Below are 24,527 nucleotides of genomic sequence, written 5' to 3'. Positions count from 1 at the left end.
TGCGGCAGTGCTTTTGCCGCTGGTGCGATGCAGGAGCCGGAACGAGTTTTCAGTCCCTTGTTTTAAAGGAAGAAACGGGGTCTGAGTGGGGTGAGGCGTCTGCCCCCGTGTCCGCAGGGCGCGGGCGGCGCGGGCCTGTTCGCGGGGCCGGGAGCGCCGCCCGCCTGCACCGTGCGCCGCAGCCGCCAGAGGGGGCAAGGGCTCGGGCCGTGCCCGCCCAGCGCCCGCCTCGCCCGCGGGTGCGGGGCCGCAGGCCGGGGAAGCAGCTCGGCGGGGCGGCTGCAGTCGCTGCGGCGGGCGGGGCTGTGCGCTCAGCAGCCGGCGCGGAGCGGAGCGGAACTCCGGGCGGCGCACCGGGCGGGCCGTGCCGGCGCGGAGGCGGCCGCATGATGGAGAGGCGGCAGCGAGCCCGTGTGCAGGGCGGCTGGGCCGGCGGCCCGGCGGGGCGGCTGGCAGGCAAGGCCCGGCTCGCAGGTAACGACCGGGGCCGCGGCGGCTCCTGGCTCTGGCGCGCAGGGGCCGTGTCCGCCGCCCCGCAGGCGCCGGGCCCGCAGGGGCTTGTCCGGGCCCTTCCGTGCTGGCGAGCCCGGTCCCTGCCGCCCCGCCGCGGTGACAGCCGCCTCGCCCGCGGCGTCCGGCGCCGGGGGGCGCTGGGGCTGCCTTGCCCGTGTCCTGCGGGTGGTGCGGGGCGAGGCGCTGCCCCGGGGGGCGGTCGGGGAGCAACCGGCACAGCTGCGAGGCCTCGGGGGGTGCGGGCCCGGGCGCCGGCAGCGGCCGCGACACCCGCGACGTGTCCCTGACGGAATTTCTGTCCGTGTGGTGGGGACGGCGCGGCCCCGAGTGGCGGTCTGGTGCTTGTGGGCGAGCGGGCGCAGCGCTGCTGTCCTGGGGCAAGCTGAATGGAACGAATAGGATTTGGTGGAACTAATGTCTGTAATAACTATTAGTTGCTTTTTCTCCATAAAATGTATCATGTGTCTTCCTTCATCTCATCATAGTGAAAACATTGCAAAACAGCGCTAATTGAAAGGGCTGGAGTTTGTGGTAGAATTGAAAGGTACTAGATGTCATCCTTTCTGATAAAAGAAGATTTTCGGGTTTGTTTGTCTATGAATAACAAATACATATGTAAAAATTCCAGTTTCTGTGCAGTTTTAACTGCTATGTAATGCAGGTTTCGCTGCTCCCTGGAGTCTCTCCCAAGCAGAGGAGAATACTACAAAGAATGATTCCGTAAGCTCTTCCAAATACTACTTTTTTATGGTGAAATTCTGTTTCATGTGCACCTTTTTGTTTCTCTTTGCTTTAGCACCTGAGGCACCTGTGGCCAGCCCCCCTGCCCCTGCAGGCGCTGGACCAGCATGGAGGAGGAAAGATCATTCTCCCACTCAAAAGCAATTTGTCTTTGAAAAGCCGTCAGAGGTAATAATTACACGGTAACTAGAAGAATTTCATTAAGCTTGAAACGATAAAAATTATCAGACTTTGAGATTATAGTATAATGTTTAAAAACAAATTAAAAACTCAACTGAGCTGAACTTCTTTGGGCTTTTACCAAGCAGAGTTTGCAACTGTCTTGCATGTATGGCAAATAAAGTTATGGCCCCTGTGTTTAACCTCAGACTTTGAGTATTCGTTGTATATCTGTTCATAACTACTTTTTTCAGAGAGCCAAAAGAATACCTTCTCCTAAAGAATGATGCAATGTCCTAGGCATGATTTGAGCTCTTTTGTTTCCCTCAGTTGGGATATCTGTCTCATTTGCTACAGGGGAAGAGCATGGGATTTGGTTTATAGACTTTGCTTCATGTCCTGTCAGCAGATGCAGGATATCATGCTCTGTGCAAGGGGAGGGCGGTTCCTTGCTTGGGAGAAAAATCTTGAACGCTTCTTTCTGAGCCAGAAGTGTTCTAAAGGCTGTCCTCTTGGCTTGGAAGGGTTGGAGATGGCCTGGGAAGATTCTCTTTTTCCTGTGGCAGAGCCCTGGAAATATAATAAATAAATATAAAATATAAAAATATAAAAAATAATACTATATTTTGACCCTTTTGCTTGCGCAGCTCAGTGACTGCTTGCATCTCAGCACTCCACTGAGCTCAAAGAGAAGTACAAATCCTTGAGACAACCAGAATGATAATCCAGGCTGGATTAAACTACTGTGTGTGATTTTTTTGTTTTGTTTTGTTCAAACAAAACCCAGCTATCTCAAGCTGTGCAGACAATTTTAAAGCGTTAGCTCCTGCTTCGTCTGGTCTGTCTTTTGTTTTGCTCATTGCCTGGGGCCTGAGACTTGTTCATCCCTTCTATAGTTGCTCTAGATCTTTACTTCCAAATGGAAGGATAGGAAATTTTCTGGTTGCAGTTGATAAATAGCAAGTATTGGAATAATCCAAATAATTTAGAAATTAATGTCCTTTAGGGGGCAATTGATTGCTAAAAACCACCTGCAGTGGTAGCTGCATTTGAGAGTTTCTGGGACGTGGGGAGAGTGGGTGGGTTGTTACTGCTTACCAATTGTCCAGACATATGTTTTTCTCACTGACATACCAGTATGCAGCTATATAGGGTCACCAGAGATGGCAGTTAGCTCTCTTTGACTAGACCATGCCGGGTACTTAAAGTTTAATATTCCTCATGTATTGTCTTGTTACCTTTCAGGTGGAGCGCAAAGTTCCTGAGGCAGGTGTGATAGAGTGAGTACATACTGCTGGCTTAACTGTCCTGCCTGTGGTTTTTCTGTCTTGTTGGTCAGTGGGAGTCTGCTGAAAAGCTCCTTCTCCACTTACCACTGCCATGCCTTTGGAAGAAATTTCAATACAGGATACAGACCTTGAGTCCTTTTATCCTGAACTGAATTTATGATGGGGAGAATCCATGTTACTGATTTTTATAGCTTTGGCGTAGCTGTAGAAGCTGGCAAGAATGAACGACTGGACGTCCTAGATAAGTAGAACTTCAAATATATCTCCTTGGATTAACAGGATACATTTTTCTAGAACAGTCCCTGAGTAACCTGTGCTGGAATTTACTTGCTTCTTATTAAAGAATATAGCTGATAAGGCAGCTCAACATCACTTCCTTTGAAGGTCTGGAAAAATAGCTGCTAGTGAGTGTTATAGTGAAGCTAAATATTCGTAGATCACTTACACTTTGTGTTGACATGGGGATCTTCTCAGAATAACTTTACCATGAAATGTGACAAGGTGTGATGGTGTATGGTGAAGTTACAGGTTTTGAAAATTAAATTGGCTTCAATTTGGTTATCTTGGTAGGATTTTCTTACTTAGTGTTTCCTAAGGTGCAAGTTACAGATTCAGCTTTTGACTCGAATTTGCATGTTGTTTTTACATGGAGGAACCTGGGCTTAGCTTTCTGTAGCAACTTCAGGTGTGATGCTGGGTGAGTATTTGTGCAGAGCAGGCATAATGCAGATGAGATGTTCAGCTGCCCTCCCACTGCCAGTATGGTAGCGGACACTTCATTAAGTAGACCTACTTTTTGTGAGAGGTGTTTCTGTCAAGAGTCATGAAAAATATTGCTGGAAATAGTTACAGAATTTCCCAGAAGCACTTACAGATTTTAACAGATTTGCATATGTTTTAACTTGCCGTTTCAGTATGAATGAGACAGCCATACGTTCTTTGCATATCGTTTATGATTAGTAGTACTAACATAGTATCTAGCTATTAAGTAAATTCAGTATGTTAGAAGTGTTCTAGAGGTTCACTGACCTTTCATCTGTTAGACTTATTTACGAATCGATAAAAATATAGAGGAGACAAACCAGATGCTATTCTTATCATGACAATGTGCTACAGGTAATATAGTACGGTTTATGCTCTGCATGTGCAATATAGAAGAGATCAGACGTTTCTGTTTATTTAGCTTTCTTAAATACAGCACAATGCAAAACACAGTATGTGATCATCTCCTGAGTTGATGGAGAAGGAATTCTGGAGAGCATTTAACTCCTGGAGTGTCCTTGGCAAAAGGAGCAGTATAAAGGTTGGAGCTAGCTTAGGAGAAAATGAGAGAGCAGGTGAAGCAAGCAGTTTGTACGAGACTAAGTAATACTTTATGACAATGCAACTCATAACAGGGAAGAACTGTTTACCCCCTGTACTGGCTACACCACTTAAAATGCCTGTAACTCAGTTTCGCTGTGTCACACAGGTTGATGAACACTTTGCTGTTAGCAGGATGGTGGTATCAGTCATCTGACTGAAAACTGGATTTTGCATCTTCAGTTACACTCTTGTTCTTTGTGTGCCTAGTCAGGGCACGGTCTTGTGTTGTTGTTTCCTTTAGATTCCCTGTGATATCCCACATTTGCGTATCTCTAGACCCTTAAAACCGTGTATTGAGCCTTTGGTGAAATGAGAGCGAGAGGTGGGAAGTCCACACAAACTCATTTGCTTCTGCAACACCCCTTACTGCCTCACTCTGACCTCTGGCTGTCTCCAGAACATTATCGCTTCCCTTAGTAGTGTGAAGCTTTTTTATTTTCCTTTTTAAAGAGTACTGTCCCTAGTCCAGGCTTACAGCAACTCTAGTCCATGCCGTTCAGTGAATGATAATTTCTTGTTGTTTGTATATCTAATGACTCTTCCCTTTCTTGCATCCTCAGCAAGCCTGGTGTGTATGAGCTCAGCAAAGAACCAACTGGCATTTCTAGGTAAGTGAATTGGATGTTTTTTGAAACTTAGTATTTGCTGTTGCAGAACAAGGTGGTGATACTCAGCTTCCTGAAGTCTAGACTCTGCATGTGGACTCCAGCAGGTGCATGTTGCCCTTCCTGTGTATCTTCTGTTCGGAGTACTTCTGGAAATACTTTTGAGTATCAGGTAGCAGAGACGTCCACAGTTTGAAGAGCACTGAGGAGAAGAAAAATGAACCTCTTAACATCTAATGCTTGCTGCATCTGGTGTTCTTGTCTGGAATAAGGAGAAGGGGCTATGTCCATTTGTTTCATGATCCAGAGTAAGTTGCTGCTTGAAATTTGGATTAGTATTCCTGTGTTAGCAAGTGTGTGATGTCTGTGTGGTGTAGTTAAGAGCAACCAACAACTTTTAGACGTAAATTGGACTTGTTTTAAATTAATCTAATAAAAGCATTTAACTTCAGGCAGATTGGGTAGCTTTAGGGTTGTCCCTTTTGCTTACATGCTATGTCTTAATTATTTCAGCTTCAGGACACTTCAAATAAAACCTGCTTGTACTGTGGTTCCTACTAACTAAAAAGCATTTTTTAATCTTGCTGACTTAGCTGCAATATCAGTATTAATGCTTTTCTTCTGAATTTGATAGATTTTATTAATAGTGGAAAAATGCCAAGGACAGTAACTTTTTGTGCATTTATTTCAAAGCTTTCATCTTGGTTTCTGCTAAAACTGCAAGTAAGGTTTTATACCAATTTGAAAAGTAAAAGCTTTGACCATCTGGAAAGAGAAAAGATACACAACCAGCTGGCTTATTCTTCTATTTCTGGAGTTTGTTTTCTTAATATGGTGGTGGAATGTATACATTTCTGGAAAGTTAATCATCAGATTTTGAATCTCTTTTAGTACCTTCACTATATATATTCTTATTGCGATGTCTTTGGAGCACTGAATACTCATGAGAGTAACCTTTTGTGAACAGCATTCCTGTTCTGCAGCCTGCCACAGTGGCTGGAATTTTCGAATGCTGCTGTTAGTACAGTCAACATATAAAATGTACACATGAAAATGTAAAAATAGGAGAGGTTAAATACTGTAGGGTTCTTCTGCTTGGAAAAGAGAGGATAGGATGGCAGTGGTGATAAAGGGCTATCAAATTCTCAGTGGCATGGAGACAGTGAATAGAGGGCAATTATTTACTTATGTCGATTGTAGTACCACAATCAGGGCTATGTAATTTATCAGATGTGAAGTTAGTAACAAGCAAAGGATGCCATTTTTCACACAGTATATGGCTGATTGTGGGACTCATGGGATATTGTTGGTGTTATATGTTTTTAGAGGTTTTTAAAAGCAATTAGATGTGTTTGATGAGGGGAAGACTGATCAGGAGCTCCTGCTGCCTTCTGTTCTTTCACACCTGCCTTTGGCTGTGGTCAGAAATAGGATACTGGGCTTTGACTTGTGGTCTGATGCATTACAGCCATTCTTATCTCCTTTGGGAATCCCGGAAATGAGAATATTTTATCAAAGTGTATATAGAAGTCTGCATTCTTTCCATCTTTATATTTTTCTTCCTTAGGATTCATTTGATTCCTGGCTTTATTGACTCAGAACAAGCAGACTGGATGTTTCAACAGCTCCTCCAAGACATACCCTGGGGTCAGAGAACTCACATCAGACAGGGTAAGGGGTGCATAGACCAACTCTTCAGGTCATTCCCATAGCAAAATCCATGCATTTTCATCATTGGTTTTAATTTTACATATTACAACTCCTTCACATATTTCCTTCCAGGTTTTCTGTGCATATCTGAAGAGTACTGCTGTTTATTTTTCAATCTCTATCACCATGTTCTATTGCCAGTTAAATGATATCTTTTCAAATTAAAATTCCCTGTCTTAAAAATATTTGAATTTTACTGCCTCCTCTGTCATCTCCAGTTCTTTTTCCCACTCTTTTTTTAGATTAAATCTGTGCTCCATCCCTTCATACTGTCTCCCAGTGATGCTGCAAAAGCTATGTTCTTTGAGTCTGCTGTTACCAGGAATATTTTTTGCCTCTTGCACTTAAAATCCCGGCAGAGCACGTTTCTTTTCCCTTGTCTTTGCTTATTAGTTCCAGTATGCAGTTAGGTGAGGAAACTGCTATTCCGGATTTGCTCACTAAGGGGCACCTGTTGTAGCTAAATTTCCCTTCAGTCAAGAACAGATAGAAGATATCAGAGTAGTTACTGAAAGGGCTGGAAAATGTCTTCAACATCTGTGTTTATTGGCTTGCAATACAGGTACAGTATAACGGAGAATGTTACCTGTCAAGCATGAGAAGTAGCTACCAAGATAGACTTTTCAGAAGTTGAAAGTACTTTTAACTTGATGTTTGAATTACACCACAGAGCACACACGTATTTGACAAAATATTACTTGTCCAGTCTTGTGACATTCTGTTTCTGTCATGTCCCATTGATGCCGCATTCCTTTCCACTTCATCCTTTCCAGTGGCTACATCTTGCAACTTATGTCAGTGTGTTGGGCACTGGAACCAGGAGAATATAAAACAAGCCAGAATTATAAATAACATTTCAGTTTCATTTGCTGTCTTTAACTTGTCCTGTCCCTGCCCTGTCTGGTATAGGGATGAGAAAACTGATGTGATTCCAAGATTTTGGCAAGGTAATTCTTCTTGCAGAGACAGGCCTTCATTTGAGTTCATTATGTAAGGCTGAGGATTTTGGGGGGCTGCTTTTTAACTTTAGGTGAGTGTACAGTCCCTTTTTGATCAAGTTTCTTGGAAGAATTACATCATCTTTCCATTTTTAAGTGCTTTGATAAGGCAACTGAGAAAATCTTCCTGTTTTTCTTTTTTTTTTTTAGAAGTATCTTTTGAGGAACCAAGGCTTACCTCCTGGTATGGGGAACTTCCTTACACATACTCCAGGATAACAATGCAGCCAAACCCAAATGTATGTATATGATCACAGTTTTCTTTTCTTATAATCTACAAAGAAATCCTTTGCAGAAAATGAGACACAAAAGTTCCCTCTGTCATCTGTTTTTATCTAGAGTATCTATCAGCATTTCATTTGTGATCAGCAACATATTCTAGTGGAATGTGGATGACTTCATAAAACAAGCATTATGAGTGGTTTGACTGAGAGGAGCATGATTTAGTTGCTAAATGTTGGCAAAAGGAATCTCCAGAGTTTAATGTTCTGCTTTGGGGTCACTGTAGCTTTGGACAAAACTCTGAGTTGTTCTTTGTGACTTACTCTATGCATCTTTATATGGGAGATTGTAATGTACAGAGTCATACTGAGATGTGTGTTGTAAGATATAGTAATATCAATTACTGGGATAGTTACTTTCAGAAACACTTAGATTCAATAGTGCTTAAATGAGAATTTAGGCATATTGTTGATTCCTGTGTGAGTGCTATGAAATTCACACCCACAGCTTGCCTGCTCAGCAGCTCTTATGATTTTTATGATGTAATTTCCCATGCTATTTTGAAAGAGTTAAAAACCTTCTGAGTGACTCATGGCTGTTTCACTCATATTCAGTCTCTCTCTCTCTGGCTTCCAACCTTTTGTCCCATGGACCTGTCTCTTGGTATTGCTTTGCTTGAAATTTCCATGGCAGTAGGCTGTAATGTTCTGAACCATAAATAGGTGTGACTGTTGAAGGCTGGATAATATGAGAGAGGTGTCCCAAGTCCCAAAACTGCTGCCAAAAGGGGGTACCTCCTAGCAAAGCTCAGTTTGGGAAAAGCGGAAAAGTGTTATTTAACAAGATGAGTTGTGAAGATTTGGTAGTCTCAAAAATACTGTGGTTCAAATACTCCATAGCCTATGGAATTTGTAGGTTTTTGGTACTCATTTGTGGAATATTATTTTAAATTGACTTTCCTAGAAGCTGAATGGCTTTACGGATTGGAAGTGCCCCTTCAAAATCATTCTGCTGTATACTAATGATTTAAATCCAGTTCAGAATTGCCTGTGTGGAGGCCGTTGCTGCTCGGAGGTTGTATATATACCCTGAATTCATGGTTTCAGTTCGGTTTGCATAAAGTTCAGAGTCAGCACTCATTGGGCCACTGGCTTGTTTTTCTCATGCAAGAGGTCCAAATCAGTCACACATGCTGATCCAGTCTTTTATCCCTGAATAATTGTCCTTTTTACCGAGAGAAAGGAACTCCAGCGGAAACCGAGGTGCAGTGGCAAACTCGCGTAGCTGGGAGCCAGCGCTGGCACCGGCTGGCAGCTGCCCGTGGACACACGTACGGGGGGACTGCGCACGGACGCTCTGCCCTTTCACTCAGCTTTGTAGGTGGGGGTTCCTGGAGCCTAGAAGAAGCAGTGGATGGTGTAAAGAGCCCAGTCCTTACCTGTAGAATATGGTTAATGTCACAAAAATAGCCTGAGTAAAATGCAATTTAGTGCATGGCTCAGCCAAAGCCAGTTACCTCTTTTGAACACTTGATCTGTAGGAGTAAGTAGCTTTGTGCCCCTCATTTTTGTTTGGTGAGACTGGGTGTGATTGCAGCATCCCAGGTAAAATCCAGTGCTCGTGCCTATATTGTTTTGGTATTAGAAAAATGTTTCTTTGTAAGCAGTGATGTAGTTGGTGAAATAGTAATGTTTTGACAAAATTACTTCCGTTGCTGCAGGTTTGTAGTGGGGTTTCCACTGAATTGTAAAATTCACCATATGGTAAAAATTTTTGTAGTAACTACTTTTGTGATAGGAATTGAAGGAATCCAGTCCTAGCTGGTCACTGAAAAGTGCTTTCAGTAATTCTTGTTGGCCTCTTCTGTCACTGCATTGCATGGCTTGCACGTAACTGCACATTCAGGCAGACCAATTCCAAACTGTAGCTTTTTTGGGGTGTTACTGATTTCCTTACTGCAAGCTATGTTTATGTATAATTAATTATTCACATGATGCTTAGTCACTGAAGGGGTGACTTAGCTAGAAATACCCCTAATAGAGAAAGATGGTGTGTTGAGGCTCCTACAGTGTAGGCAGTAGGTTAAAGACCTTTTAAAGGTGGTGCAAACTCAATTATTAGAGGTGGATACTAGGAAATAATTCCTGCTGTGTGTTCCTTTCACCAGCGATGCACTGGGAGATTTGGAATTGGTTCTTTATCCTCTCTTGATCTGCGTTTCCGCTTATATAATGGGCAAAAATTCTGGCCTACATTGCTTTGACTTTTTTATATACTTATATAGTATGTAAAAGCACTCATCTGTCAGATGAAAGTCATGATGTAAGTTTATAACATTAAATAATGATTCACTGGACTGAGTTGTAATGGAATGTGCAGAGCTGCCGTGGGCTATGGGCTCAGCAAGATGTTAGCACAGGGAAGGGTGAAATTCAGGGCCTGTGACACTGGTTCTGTGAACCACCGAAAAGTTATAATGTCAGAGTCAAAACCCCAGGAGCTGGGCTCAAAAGCTCTGCTAACAGAGCGGGGACAGAGGGCCGGACTGTGACAGTGTTAGGCCAACCATTGCCTCTTGTTCTGTGTCAACAGCTGCAGGCAATTGACAGCATGTCATTTAGTCACTGGTTAGAACTTGCTGGATGCACTGTGCCCACCAGCAATGGCCAAGTAACTCAGACCCATGTCTGTGTTAAACTCCTCTAGCTTTGCTAGGAGGTTAAAAAAAAGCAGGTGTGCATGGGACAAGTCGCACACTTTTTCCCTCAATTAAGAACTCCCAATGTTTACCCATGATCAGTTCAAGCAGGTTTTACCCTGTCTGCCATCTCACCTTCCAGTTAATTGGGGTGGATGGCTACGTTAGTGTGAAAAGCAAACTGGCTTCATAGTTTTAAGAGACGATTTAGTATTGGGTGATAGGTAACATGCATATTTTGCAGAAAGCCCATTCCTCAGCTTTACTAAAAATATAATCAGAATTTTTCAGAGGCATTTGTTTGATTTCAAGTTTATTGTGATTAAGGTGCAGTATATTTTGTTTCTTAGTAGTTTTGCCCTTATGTCTTGATGATTATCTGCTGCTGGGCTGCTTTCATAATATTTACCCTGTTCCTGCTGTGCTGATTACAGTGGCATCCTCTGCTGACCATGCTAAAGGAGCGCATTGAAGAGTTCACTGGCCATACCTTCAACTCTCTTCTCTGCAACCTCTACCGAAATGAGAAGGACAGCGTAGACTGGCACAGTGATGATGAACCATCACTGGGAAAAAATCCTGTCATTGCCTCTCTCAGCTTTGGTGCTACCCGGACCTTTGAGATGAGGAAGAAACCCTCCCCTGTGAGTGTTCATATCACATTCAGAGAATCCTTTAGTTACTAATATGTTTAGTATTTTCCCTCTGTTTAAAGAACTTAATTACTAAAAGCATTTAATAGTAGTTAATAAAAGCACAATTCATAAAGTTCTGTGCAATAAGTGTAGAGATCAAGAAGCCCATCTCATGGAATGTGACAGCTTGAGAATGGGAATGGGACCACTCAATGTGCAGCAGTGTAGTGTTGCAGTGACACTCTAACCTGGGCACTCTTCTGCCTGAATAAGGGCCTTTACCATAACTTAAACTGAAGTCGGTGATGGTGGAAGGGGCCTTTCACTGTGTAAATGAACCAAAGAGTTGATACCGTTTTCTTAAACTCAGGCAAACACTATGTAACGCATAGTGTATGTGGGATGGAGAGCAGCTCTGACTGCTCTTTTAAGTAAAACTCCTCTTAATAATGTTTGCATTTTGACTTGAGTGGGTTCAGATTGAGGGACAGTGAACAGAGGGAAGGAGCTCATTTCTTTTCCATAAAATACCAGACTGTTGCATCATAGTTCACAGACTAAACAGAAATCATTACTTTGATATGGAGGCATGTGAGGAGTATCCTTTCAGGAATTAGTTGGCGATTTGGTAGCGAATACTCTTTCTAGGTAAAATTCTGTGCTTGAGAATGCTGTGTTTACAAGATAACTTAAAACCTAAATTTTGCAATTCATATTTATCCAAGTAAAGGAATCACACATTCCTGTGCTGAGAATACTGGACTCATTTTAGGGTATCCTGCTTCAGACGTCTTTTCTGCATGTGTTGTCTTTGGGAAGAAGTTTTCTGTCTACTTATGTAGCTACTTATTCTGAATAAGTAATGCAGAAAGCAAATGTGATGATTGTCAGCCTATGAGAAAACTGTGTGCTGACGTGCTGAAGTCTGCCCGTCAATGGTCACCTTGGGTTACCTAGTCATGAACAGCAAAGGTCAGAATTTGAACCAGAAAAGAAGTAAACGATTTGTATTTTTCACCAGTGGTCTAATTTGTAAATCCTTTGGTGTTTGAAGTGAATTTAATCCTGATCCCTGAGCATGAGATCATGTCAGCAGTGCATTATATCAGTGGGCATAGCATGAGTAAGTATCTTTGATGCTGTGATGATAATAAAGTGTCAGCTGGAAAGTTCATTCCTCTGGGAAACTGTAAATGATGCTTGGATTCATTTCTAGAAGTGCATGTGATCCCCTGCAATGGATCAGAATCAAAGCCACTTACATTTCAGAATGAGCTTTGCTGTTTCCCTCCTAAAAATCAAACCCAGTTCTTGAGCATGTTGCTCAACATTGTTGTTGTCTTTTTGTTCTGTTTTCTGTTTCCTGAAAAGACACCCACTATGAGCAAAGGAGAAAATTCAGTCTGCCATTTATAATTGGCCATCGCCTTTGATCTCTACTACACGATTTCTTCTGTTTTCTTCCTGAGATGGATGATTTCCTATATATCTATCTCTCAAGCTCATCTCATTTTTTTTCACTGCCTCTGACCTGATATTTCTCACTAGCTGAGTGTTGCTACCTATGAAGTGTCTTCCTTTTGCAAGCGTGACATACCTGTTTCTAAGGTATGATCCCCATGTGCAGGGTGATCTTTGAATAAGTTGTTACTAACTGCATCCTGTGCCTAAGGGAACTCATACTTAATAATTATATGGCACACATTATATATTCTTTGCACGTTCCCAAAGCCTGCAATTTTCTGAGAGCATCCTATGACACTAGATGCTTTGCCAAGTGGGAGTTACAAGAGGCTCTGATGGAAATTACAGCCTTTCAGGATATACCACCATAGAAGTAGTTTTCATGCTCTGTTGTAATGTTGCATTCGCTCTTTCATTAATTTAAAGTTGATTGTAGATATTTGAAGTTTGATCATTACTTTGTTCAAAAGCAAGTTACAGCAAGAGGAACGTCGTCTAGGGAAACGGGATTCAGATTAACGGTCATTGCAGGCATGCCGGCTCTCCCTGGTTTGTAATCTGCCAGTATCACTACAGTGGGTTTTACAGAGTTAGTCTTCACTGAGGAGGGAAGGGGAAAGTAAATCCTCTTCCTCCCAAAATTAAATCTGTTTGAGCGCCATCATTCTAGTATTGCAGATTCTAGAGTTTCAAAGGCCTTCATTTCCCTCTGTTCTTGTAAGTGCTTTTTAAGCATTCTTAGATGAAAGGTGGAAAGATGTAACGAAAATAGAAGATGAGAAGTACTATGGTAGTGGCTCACTGTAGATAAATGGTACTGGAAAAAAACCCTAAAGCAGTTGCCTGTGTGTGATCATGTATTGGGTGCAAGACAGTAAGTACCATAAGTCAGGTGACATCGTGTAGGACTATTGAAGAATACTAGATCAGAGACTTCAGGGACTTCAGTTCATGTTAGTATCTGCACAAATATTTTCCATATTATATCTTGAAAGGTGGATGAACTTATGAGAGAATAAAATCCTGTTTCTCTATCTGCAAAGAAGACCAGTACTGTTGGTGGGTTGTTTTTTTTGTGCATGTTTGTGTGAATTTTGTCACTCGTCTGGTAGGAATTTGGTGGTGTTTATATAGGCTACTCCAAACCTGTCACAAAAGGAAATCTTTCTATCCTTCCTCTGCATTTTTCCTTGGCAAAAAATGGAGTGGGGGGAAAAAGTTATGTAGGTGCAAGTGATATTTTTTCTTCTGGAAATTGTTCTAGGATACGGGGAAGGAAAGTTTCAGTCCTCTGTTTTTCTTTTTGGTGAGTACCGTACTGGATGAGTAAGTGTTCATCATATAATAGATGGTAAAGGAGTGCAGAGACATGCATAGCCGATTTGAATCTGCACTTACAGGCATCCCTTGTGGATAAGTAGAAATAATTCTTACTCAAATTTCAGCCCAGTGCATGTAAAAAAGCTACAAATACATTTCAGGAATAAATTCCCCACTGGCATTAAGGAGACTTTTCATGGAAATTAACACAATGCCTGAAACTGTACTTGCTGGAGTTTTTATTTTTAAGCATTCTTTCTTCTAAATACTGCTTTTTCACTTTATTTGGACCTGTTGTGTGGTTGTAGCTGATATTTTGCCTTTGATTTAAATGGTTCCTAGGATGTTTTGGATGCCTACTTGGTAGTTCAAAGTCTACAGTGAAGTGATCTGGTTTATTTTGTTTTCTACTTCTAGTTCCAGTAAATTACTTAAACTTTTTCTTTCCTCCTGGTTCCCCCCATTGCTGTAGCTCCTGCCAACACCAAGAGGTGAATGCTTTGTTTTAGTGCTGTGGTTCGTACATAATTCACACATAATCTATTGGTTTAGCCAACAAGTCCTCTTGTACTTGCCCACATCAAACCTGTTGCCTCTGCGGCACCGCGACCTCCTCCTGTTCTCTGCTCAGCCTCAGGGCCCCTGTCCCACTCACACATGGCTTAATTGTCCTACTCTAGAGGAGCTCATTTCACTGTCTTACATGGGTCTTTCTGATACAGTCTCACCACCATTTTTGCTGTTGCTTATCACTTCTCAACTCAGTGAGACAATGCCACGTTATCTGATTAGGTCTTTCTGGAAGCTGGGTGCGAAATGTTAGTTCAGGGGTGAAGGGTGATACCTGCTGTCCCGCTAAGCTCCCAGGTCCCGCTGGGTGCAGCTCTGCGGCAGACGTCTGGGTGCCCTGAGGACCAGTTTGGTACAGTTGTCCAACAAACTGCTGTGTGAGCTGTGGACGGAGTTAGAAAGGCAGCTGTCAGGTTGCTCGTCTTCCATCAGTAACCAAGGAAACTGCTGGGTGCTGGGAAGGGAGGCAGCTTCATGCGTGCGTCAGATAACAGCGGGGTGTTCGTGGTGTTCTCAGAATCAGCCTTCAGATGGGTCTGTCCTTCAAATGAAAACACTAAAACGCAGTCCTTTTCTTCTGTCCTTGAGTAGCTGTTCTAGCAGAAGTGAAAGATCTCCTAGTACTTCTGAAAACAGCAGGAAAATAACCCTTCATATCCTAGCAGGCCTAATGGAAGACGCACGTGGGAATATATGCAGCACAGTAGAAACCGGCGCTTGGATCAGGACAAGGAGGATTGAAGTTTTAGACTGGCATGAAGCAGACTCGCAAACAGCAGTGTCTTGCAGAGGAGGAGAAGGAGGTGTTCACCAGGATTGGCAGGACTTGAGCAGCCGTGGACAAGCAGACTGGAAGACGCGAGTGCTTTAGAGCTGCCGCACTGGCAGTCTGCTGGGTCAGCTGCAGCAAGACTGAGGGAGTTTAAAATAGTCCTGTGGAGGCGGGCATGTGGATTACATGAGGAAAGGGCAATATGACCGATATTCATTCTATCTGAATCCGTAAAGAAAAGAGCTGCAGTGAGGATTTCATCAGAGGCAGTGAGAATAAACAAGTAAAGATGCAGAAGTATTGATAGATAAGCACACTTTATTGGAGGAGGGTGCTTCCACAACTGGTGGTAGAGAAGTAAACTGGACAAGAAGGACACAAGCAAGAGGGAAGTCTGAAAAATGTGAGATTAGAAGTTTTGTAAGGATAATTCTTTTGGTAATACGTAAATAGATAAAGCAGAAGACTAGAAGTCAGCACCCTCCATGAGGGCTGCTGTCTTTAGCCTTTAAAAATAATTTCGCATCTTTTGCATGTGTAATTGCATTATTATTTACACATTATTCTAGGGGACATTCCCATTTCCTTTTCTTAAAATAGAAAATGCTTCCACACTATCCAGAACCCATTTCCTACTATTATTTCAATAAACTTTTCTGAGACTTAAGAAGCAAACTTAGGTGATTTATATACATTTATACTAGATTTTTTTCTTTTTCCTACCTTTTTGATTTTGATAGCATTTTAAGAAAAAAGCCTTGATGGAGCTCTGGAATACATACAGATTTTATATTCACAGCTTCCCATCAACTCATGCTGAGGTTTTCTCACTTATTAACTGTATTTACTTGAATGTTTTTTTAAATTAAAGACCAGTTTTAGCTAGTGTACTTGGATAGTGTAAGGCGCGGATTGTATTAAATGTGCAACTCAAGATTACGAAAATTCTAATATACTAAGATGCAGAATAGTTGCTTTACTAGACCTGTTCTTGGAAGCAGCTGGTTTCGTAATACATATATAGAGTTACGAACTGACCACATAAAAATTACCCAATGCATTTCTTTCTGTGTTTGTTATCAGTATTTTTAAAAAGTCTTTTCCTCCTTAGATGTCAAAAAGGAATTTCCTTCATAAACTTCTTGACCTGTGAAACTCGACTGAGTTTTCTGAATGTCTAACATCAGCTCTAGAGATAAAAGTTCTGAAAAGAGATTGGGTGGACAGTGTTAGTAACATGTAAGACAGTAGAAAAGTTTTGTGTAACTTCACCAGCTCTGCAAAACCAATTGACATAAAAATCTTTTTCTAAATAAAACTAAGCTCAGAGATTCCCCATTTAAAGCAGAAAGTAACTACTGCTTCTACACACTGACTTTTCTAAGCCAAAATGATGTTTCCTCCTAAATAATTTCTCTTAGAATTCCTTTTTAATCAAGATGAGCAAGAGATAAAAATAAGTCCACTGTTGTCCATCCACCAAGTGAAATGATGTAATCCTGTGAAACAGAAAACAGCCATGCAATAGTATTTCTCTGCTTTTCATCAGCAGTCATGTTTACAATACCTATTTTTGAAATTTTTTCCTTGTTTCCTCTGAAGTTGAAGAAGATTTTTTGGCATTACAGCTTACTCTTAATAGAGCAAGATAAATGGCTGATGATTCTAGAAGCTTAAAAGTATATTTTACGTCGTCTTTACAAAGAATACATATTACAGAAGATTCCGAGTGCCTTCAGCACTCCCTGATTCCAGAGGTTTAATGAGCTTAATTAATCACTGGTGCAGCCTTAGGCATCCCCAAGAAGTGCACAAACCCAGAATTGCCAGTGAGTGCTACCCGAATTGCATAGCCTTGTTCTATCACATGGCGACTTCTAATCCCAGACATGAACAGAAAGTGGCAAATGTGCAAATATATGGTCAGTTATATTAAGTGATGCTTTTTATTATCAGGAATTGATTTGATCCCACCCAGGCTCTTTGCATTTTAGAGGATTTACAGTCCTCTCTTTATCTTCATCTTTTTTACACCTCCCCACCCCAAGTTGTTCTTCTGAAAACTGGACTGTGTGTTAAGTCCAAGACATAATCTTCCCAGTAGTTGAGACTTTACCTCGTTATTTTGAGATTTTCAGCAAGCCATGATCTTTAAAAAAGACAAACGTGCATCAAGTTGGGCCACTGTAGAATTAAGCTTCAAGGAAGTTAGTTAAGATTTTGTAAAATGCGATTTTTTGTAAAATGTGATTTTTTGTAAAAGCAGTAAAATATGTTGGATGAGAGCTGTTGGGTCTTTTAATGGCTCTCAGAAGACTGCGTCTGCCTTTTTATGACCTGTTAATGTTTTCTTCTAGCTGCCAGGTCTGTGCAGAGCCCTGTGAGTTTTCCTGAGTAACTCAACATACAGCTGATGCCTGGTGGTCTGGTGGTCTTGTAACGTTTGTTTCTGTTTCAGAAACTCCAGACTTGTGTCCTTGTGTCAGTGTGAAGTAGCTGTACCTGCACCTCAAGCTGGGTTAAATCTTACTGTGATAATTCCATTTTCTGAGTCATAAGTCTTCTTTTCTTTTTTTTTTTTTTTTTTTGGTCCCCCTCCAAAATACAGTTTCATTTTACATGACAAACGTGACAAATGCCACTCTGGTAGTAACAGGTTTTCTTGAGTCTGGAGTAATTGCTGCCTTCAGCTAGATCTGAAATAACTGGCCATTACCTCTTCCTAAACACTCAGCAAGTGTGACTTTAGGAGTCCATTATAAGAAACTGGTAGAGAAGATACTGTCCAATTAAAAAAATAAAAAATCTGAAGCATTTGTTCAGCAACCATCCATGATGTATGGTCCCTTGCAAGAACACCATCATACTTTAGAAGCTCAGACCTGGCCTAATTATTTTTTTTTCATCTCTTTGTAGTTTCTTTCAAGAACGGATAACTAATTTGGTGATCTCTCTGGAAAAAAGCCAGTATCTGCTTCTAGAGGCAGTGGTACAATAATAAATATGCATTCAGGCTTTCCGTTTGCTATATGCAGTATACTCAGAACAAGGTTAACCCTGTACTTTACAATGTAAAGACAGAAACTGTCGTACTCTTTTTTTCAGTGGAGGACATTTATTATCCACTTTACACTTTCCAGTTATCTATGGCTTTCTATAACTTAAAAATAAAAGACCTCTTGAGCCCCTTCCTTTTCAACACTATTTAAAATGTTGCTCTAACTCCCCCTTTCTCTGAATGAACCTCTGTATTTTGCAGGTGATTTCCTATCTGAAACTTGCCTGAATTCCTCATTTCAGAGAGTTGCTTTCCACTCACCCTAGAGAGCTCGCAAAGTTGGCAATAGAGATCTATAAAAGGCAAAATATATACTGCCATTTTGTATTTGGGGAAAATCCTGGTTTTCCTATTCACGTTTCAATGGAATAATCAAAGTGCCAGCATTAAGTAGGTAAGATGTTAAATGGAAGTTGTTCAAGATTTGCAGCAATTTTTTCTGCAGCTGTTAAAGGCTAAAATCAGAAAATATTAAAGGAGTACACAGAGCATGATAATACCTCCCTATGTGGCATTCTGGCCGATAGTTCATGACAGGCATAGTGTGATCTCCTGGAGAGGTTCCTGTCATGATTTACAAAGAGAACTGTGTTGGCACAATAGACTTGCCCGAGCACTTTGACTTAGCAGTGTGTTAGTCTGATTTAAAATGGGAAGGGCTGGTGCAAAGCAACAGAGAGTTGCTGTTCCCACTGATGTGGCACCTGTGGGGCTAATACTGCAGTGTTACCAAGTCCAGTTGTATTTGTGCTTAAAAAAAATGTTGTACATAATCCGAAGGCCTAACAAAAAGTTCACAAATTACTCGTGTTATAATTTAGCGGTCTGTTTTGCTTAATGATGATAAAATTTGAGACAACTTGTTTTACAAGGTACTGTAGGAAAAGGAGATTTTTTTTGAAAGTTATTAATCTAGCAGATAATACTATACCAACATGAAATGTCCAAAAAGAGACGAAGTCAGGATAGAAGGAAGACATATACTTTTGATGAAGTAGTTAACTGTTGCAGTCAGTGTGGCTACCACAGAATGTCTCCGCAACAGAACTGTTTATTTCAAGAGTGGATGTTTCCAAAAGGTTTGCAACCTCACTCCAGAATTTTGTACTAGATGTAGGAACTGGTTGTTGAACCTTATCTGTGTTGTACAGGCAGTGAGACACAATGGCTTCTTTCATCCTTAAAATGCTCAGCTGCTGAACGCTTTATGAAATATGGTGACAGAGGGGGTTAGTTAGGCTTCTTGACCTTGTAAGAACTTCCTTTCCTCCTCTCCCATCACAGCTCTTTAAGCTCCACTATAGAGAACTGGTTTTCTACCAAATGCACGTGCCTGTTTCTTCAGTGTCTAATGTTTCTTTTTAGGAAGAAAATGGGGACTATACTTATGTAGAAAGACTAAAAATCCCGCTTGATCATGGGACTCTGCTGATGATGGAAGAAGCTACCCAGGAGGATTGGCAGGTAAGAACTCCGTGACATCGTTTGTGTGCTTTTCTTGCAGTGCAGTTTTCTAAATATGCATGAGGCACTCCCATAAAGGTATGGGACATTCTGCTTCCAGTGACACAGTTGTTTCCCACCACATTAATATTGTTTTCTGCCTCAGAATTTCAAAGCACCCACAGAAACAATGCCTTTTTGTTCTATTGCTAAATGATGTAATAGGAATCAGCTTAGATGTTCCAGCATTAAAGTTTAGCAATGAAGGTTGCAGCCTGCAGCTGAAGGAACAAAATCAATTTAGGAACTTGGAATAGAAAATAATTGCAACTTAATTTAACAAGTCTACAGTAATCTACAAAGACCTTTTGTTTTCAGTGGCCCTGAGCAGTCAGAACATGAATTTTTTGCCTTACCTAAATGTTTAGAAGTGTTAATAAAAAGCCATCACAGGAAGTGAAATGGAAGTTTCTTACATTGTTCGATTAGCTGTATTTAAATACACAAGCTCATGCTGCTTTTTTTTTTTTTTTCTGATGCCAATTACAGCATCGAGTGCCTAAGGAATATCATTCTAGAGATGCACGGATAAACTTGACCTTTAGGATCATTTATCCAGAGCCTGATGGAGTTTGGAAGTGAGGAGGCACTTTGGGCATCGTTGGATATAAACCCACAGCAGATCCAGAACTTTGGATTGCTACAGATGTAAAGAAAGCCTTACAGGAAGAGTTTTGTGAAATATCTGATGAGGAAAAGAATGTCATGAAGATCTTTGATAATCAGAAGCTGCCTGTGTTATGTGGACAGTGCTGGTTTGTTTTCAGCAATGGTATGATACTAAATCACAGACTTAAAGTTTATGGAAAAAAACAATGATCATTCTTAAAAGAACGCAAAGCACATGAAAGATCTGAGAGACACCGGCTGGAGCAGAAAGATGCAGTGAGCAGTTATTTTTGCACCTTCTCTTGTCTCACTTTCCCCCCAGGTAGTGATCTATGGTCTAAGTAACGACAAGACAGGAATCTCTGATGTAAAGCCAGCTGTATTTGTGTTGTGTGTACAGAAATGACAAAGCTGCACTTAATGCTGACCTTTGAGTGTTCCTCACTTCACCATGGGGTAGTGCATTACTTTTTATCTGCAGGTTGCAAAGTCTTTTCCAATGAAGCAATCGGTCTCATTATTTATATAACTACATGAATTATGCCAATGTCTAGTAGAAGAGAGGGTCAGGGCTCCCTTCTGCTATGCACTCTGTGGTCAGACTTTATCCTGTTTGTCCATGCAGTCAAGACAGACAGAGGGAAACAACAGAGACACCTTAACCAGGTTGAAGCTGCCCATTGCTGGAGTGTTAAGTTTGCCATCCATGCTGGCTTAAAACTGGTTACCTTTGTGTCATAGGCAGGAAAATAGACACAAAGAGATGAAAAACATTACTTTCAGAATTTGCTTAGTTTCTTTTTTGTGTGTTTCTTTTTAGCACAACTAAGTTGTGGCTTCCAGTGATTTCAGGTTGGACAGGAAATGTCAGCATCTCTAAAAATTAGGCTCGTGCTGCCAAATTTGATTCCCAGAATAACTGGTCCAAAGATTTGGACTCAAATTATTATAACCACAGTGTCAGTCAGTTGCAAAGCTACACCAAGTAGAGTGTCGTAGCACCAGCTGCAGTGCTCAGTCTGGTCCTACTGCTCCTAGGTCAATGCATATTGTGTTAAAGAATATTACTTGGAGGGTTATCTCTCGAACCTCTGCTGTTACAGAGAAGCAGTCAGCAGCTCAGACCTGATTCTAGGTTGACTTGCTGGAATTCTTCAACCTTGCCTGCCCTAGGGACATCTCACCTGTTGGTAGGAACCAGTGAGCTGGTAACTGCTGTCTGGATGGTAAGTCAGGTGCTGCCTGCGTGGTTAAGTTCTCACTGCAGCTGAATGACATCCACGGTACTTGATCAACACAGGTTTGGTAACCTCTCTTCACTTTGTGCCTGAAGTACGATCCAAGCGTGGGTAAATACTCTGTGCCTAGGAACAGGTTCACAAGTGACAAGCTAGTGTCCCACCTCAGTGCTAATATAACTTGTTGTTTAGAAAATATCTGCCTTTTCATAGCCAGCATTTGCTGTAGTTTAAAATTCTTATTTAATGAGAGCAGTCAAGTTATTAATACTGAATTATGCCTATGTTTTAATGTTATTGATGACCTGAAGGACACACTGTCGGGTCATTTCAGTCTCTGTGCTCTGAAATTAGGCAAAATAATTTTCTTTGTATATCAAACAACTCTAAAAGCAGCTTCTCTAATTGAAGCACCATACAGCTTTTGAAATAGCTTGTTCTTCTAAAATGAATGAATGTTATTAGAAAACTTACTTTGTTATCTAATAATGTCTTTACTTTCATCTCAGTTTGTATAGAAATATGTTTTGGGAGTATTTCAAATGTTAATTCCTTGCATGCGAATCTGAGATCCAGGCTCTGTGATGTGTCTCCTGAGAATGAGTGTTGAAGGAGGCAGACACTTTCACGTTTACTTTCCTTGGGTAACTGGAGCTGTGTGCACATCCCTGTGTGCGTGCAGAGCTTTGGCTGTGCTGACAGAGCGTGGTTGTCCTTAACCAAGGGGCAGCGCTAATTTCTCCAGGTGTTCTGACAAGACTTTATCAGTTCGTACAAGCTACATTTATTTACACTGTGTTAAGAGCAGTCATGCCGCAAGAGAGGGTAGGAGGTGGGGACTAGACAGAAACTTTAAGCCCCCCAAACCTCAGCCTGTGGAAATTGCAACTCATTTGGAGTAAAGCTGTGGCACATAACTGATGGTGGGGTCCTGGAGGCTGATACTGCTCCAGAAAAACAGTTTTTCACTTCCTTTCTCAGTTTCAATTTATAATGTTAGCAAATTGGTTTTTTAGTTTCTTTGCTTCCTTTGATCTGGAGAAGACCAAGGTTTCCATTCCAGGAATAAAATTATTTATAAGAGAAATGCTGTATCCTACAGAGCTCTCTTGGGGTGATACCCTTTTGTTGCTGGTGTCTGCTGTGTGCTGCTCTCTCTCATGTGCTGGCTGTGCTGCTGCTCACATCCTAATCTGGTTGACAGTGGAGAGAAGGCACGTGGCATTGTTCCTCCCCCTGTCCTGAGGGCCCTGGCTGCAAGAGGAACAGTTGGTAAAGAGGTCAAGTTTCTTTGTCAGCTGGGAACTTGTGGGTCCTTCCTTCCTCCCCCCACCTCCTCCAAAAAAAGTCACCTAGCCAGGTGGCCCTGGATTGCAACCTCCTGCCTGCCGGGACAGCAGGAAATGAGTGAGAGCAGAGGAGATTCCAACCCACATCTCCTCAGGAGAGCTCTCTGCAGGGACATTTTTCCTCTAGGCAGAAATTTGCTCCTGAATGCTGCAAACACTCTTACAGTTCTCAAAATGAATGTGTGCAAGAGTGAGATTTGAGAAGTCTTGAGCCTGTTGGTGTTCTCATGGCACCTAAAGATTTTTCATTAGAGAGCAGCCAACCTGAAAATTTCTAGTGCTACTATTCAGCTGTTTCTGATGTTGGAGTCAAGTGCAGAGGGTAATCTATTTAGAATGCTAAATATGTAGTTAGCTTCCATTCTTTAATTTAAAGATAGCTGGAGGAACCTTTTTCCTATTGAAAACAATGTAACAATATTTCTAAAAATGCTACCCAAAAGATTTATTTTCCACTGATAAGACTTTCTTCCTCCTCAGGACTGTTTTGACTGTACAATGTTCCCAGCCGAAAGCTTTTTGAAAAAAGGTTTAAACTCAGAATTCATTACATTACTTTAAAGTAAAATATATTTTTATCTGAAAACAAAGGTTTATATATACACAAAGGATTTGGGGGGGTTGGGTGGGCGATGGGTTGCCTGGGGTTTTTGTTTCTGCTGCTATCACCAGACTTGCTAATCTAAGCCTGTCCATATGAGGTAGTGGAGCAGGTGCTAAGAGCTGCTTTGCCTTCAGAGCACTTCTGAATTTTATTTTCCATATTGCCTGTATTCCTCATGTGTCTCCCGAACTGTGTCTCGTAGCCTTTTTCTTTCCCCCTCTCACTCCCATTTTCATTTGTTCGTATTTATCTCTTGTATGCTCCCTGCTGCAGGCGTGATGATTTTTTTTTTAATGTAGAAGGTATAAACTGTGGGTTTACTTTTTTCCTGTTTCTTCATCCTGAAACGTTATTTTTCTGCAGAATATGTGTGTCTCTTTCAAGAAAAGCTGAAAAATTGCATTCCTCAAAACTGTTTGTTGTCTGTGGGTCTCAAATAGATTGAGTCTACTAGTTACCCCGGTTAATATTCCCTTTTCAAACTAGCCATCACCTTTTCCAAAACATAATGGCCCTCGGGCTGGATGCTGAGGAGCAGATGAATGGAAGCTGTCCTTGGTAAGGATGGGTGGGGGCCTCCCACCCGCAGGGAGTGCGCAGGATGGAGCTCTTCTGGAAAAGGGGCAACTGGTTCAATCAACACTATGTAACCATTCATTTATTTAACACCTGTATAAACAATGACATTATTAATTAACCATACTGGTGTCAGGAATTGCTCTGTCTCCATGCTACTTACAACAGTCACTTAATCACAGAATACGTGAATATTCAAGCTCAAACTCTTGATGAGATTAGATTATGTTTGAATGAATACCATACTGTTGGGCCACCCCAGGTTGATCTGAGCACAGGCCATTTAAATTCAATAGCAAAGTTTTTTGGTTTTTGGTTTGGTTTGGGTTTTTCGTTGGTTTGGTTTGGTTTGTTTTTTTTGTTTGTGTTGTTTGTTTTGTTTTGTGGCTGGGGGGTGGAGGGGTTGATTTTTTTCTTTGTTTTTTTTTTTTTAGGAAATAAGACCTAACTCTTTAGGATGTTCAGCTTTGATTAGCTTTGAAGTTGTAGATAATTTTATTCAGCCTGTGTAAGATTAGCTATGTATTTT

At 41.4% G+C, this 24,527-nt stretch overlaps 1 protein-coding gene across 1 annotated transcript; it reads left to right on the top strand.

Moving 5' to 3' along the window:
• Nucleotides 1-248: 248 nt before the first annotated feature.
• Nucleotides 249-24,088, top strand: ALKBH3 (alkB homolog 3, alpha-ketoglutarate dependent dioxygenase). The gene is made up of 9 exons (XM_065636969.1): nt 249-474; nt 1,310-1,422; nt 2,659-2,693; nt 4,628-4,675; nt 6,240-6,343; nt 7,531-7,619; nt 10,735-10,944; nt 19,485-19,583; nt 20,112-24,088. Exons 1-9 carry the CDS (start codon nt 387-389, stop codon nt 20,202-20,204), a joined length of 879 nt encoding a protein of 292 aa, XP_065493041.1. The 5' UTR covers nt 249-386; the 3' UTR covers nt 20,205-24,088.
• The last annotated feature ends 439 nt before the right edge of the window (nt 24,089-24,527 follow it).

The sequence above is a fragment of the Caloenas nicobarica genome, chromosome 5, assembly GCF_036013445.1.
Source record: "Caloenas nicobarica isolate bCalNic1 chromosome 5, bCalNic1.hap1, whole genome shotgun sequence".
NCBI classification, from domain to species: Eukaryota; Metazoa; Chordata; class Aves; order Columbiformes; family Columbidae; genus Caloenas; species Caloenas nicobarica.
The sequence above is the reverse complement of the archived record's forward strand: the minus strand, read 5'-3'. Positions and strand labels throughout refer to the sequence as shown.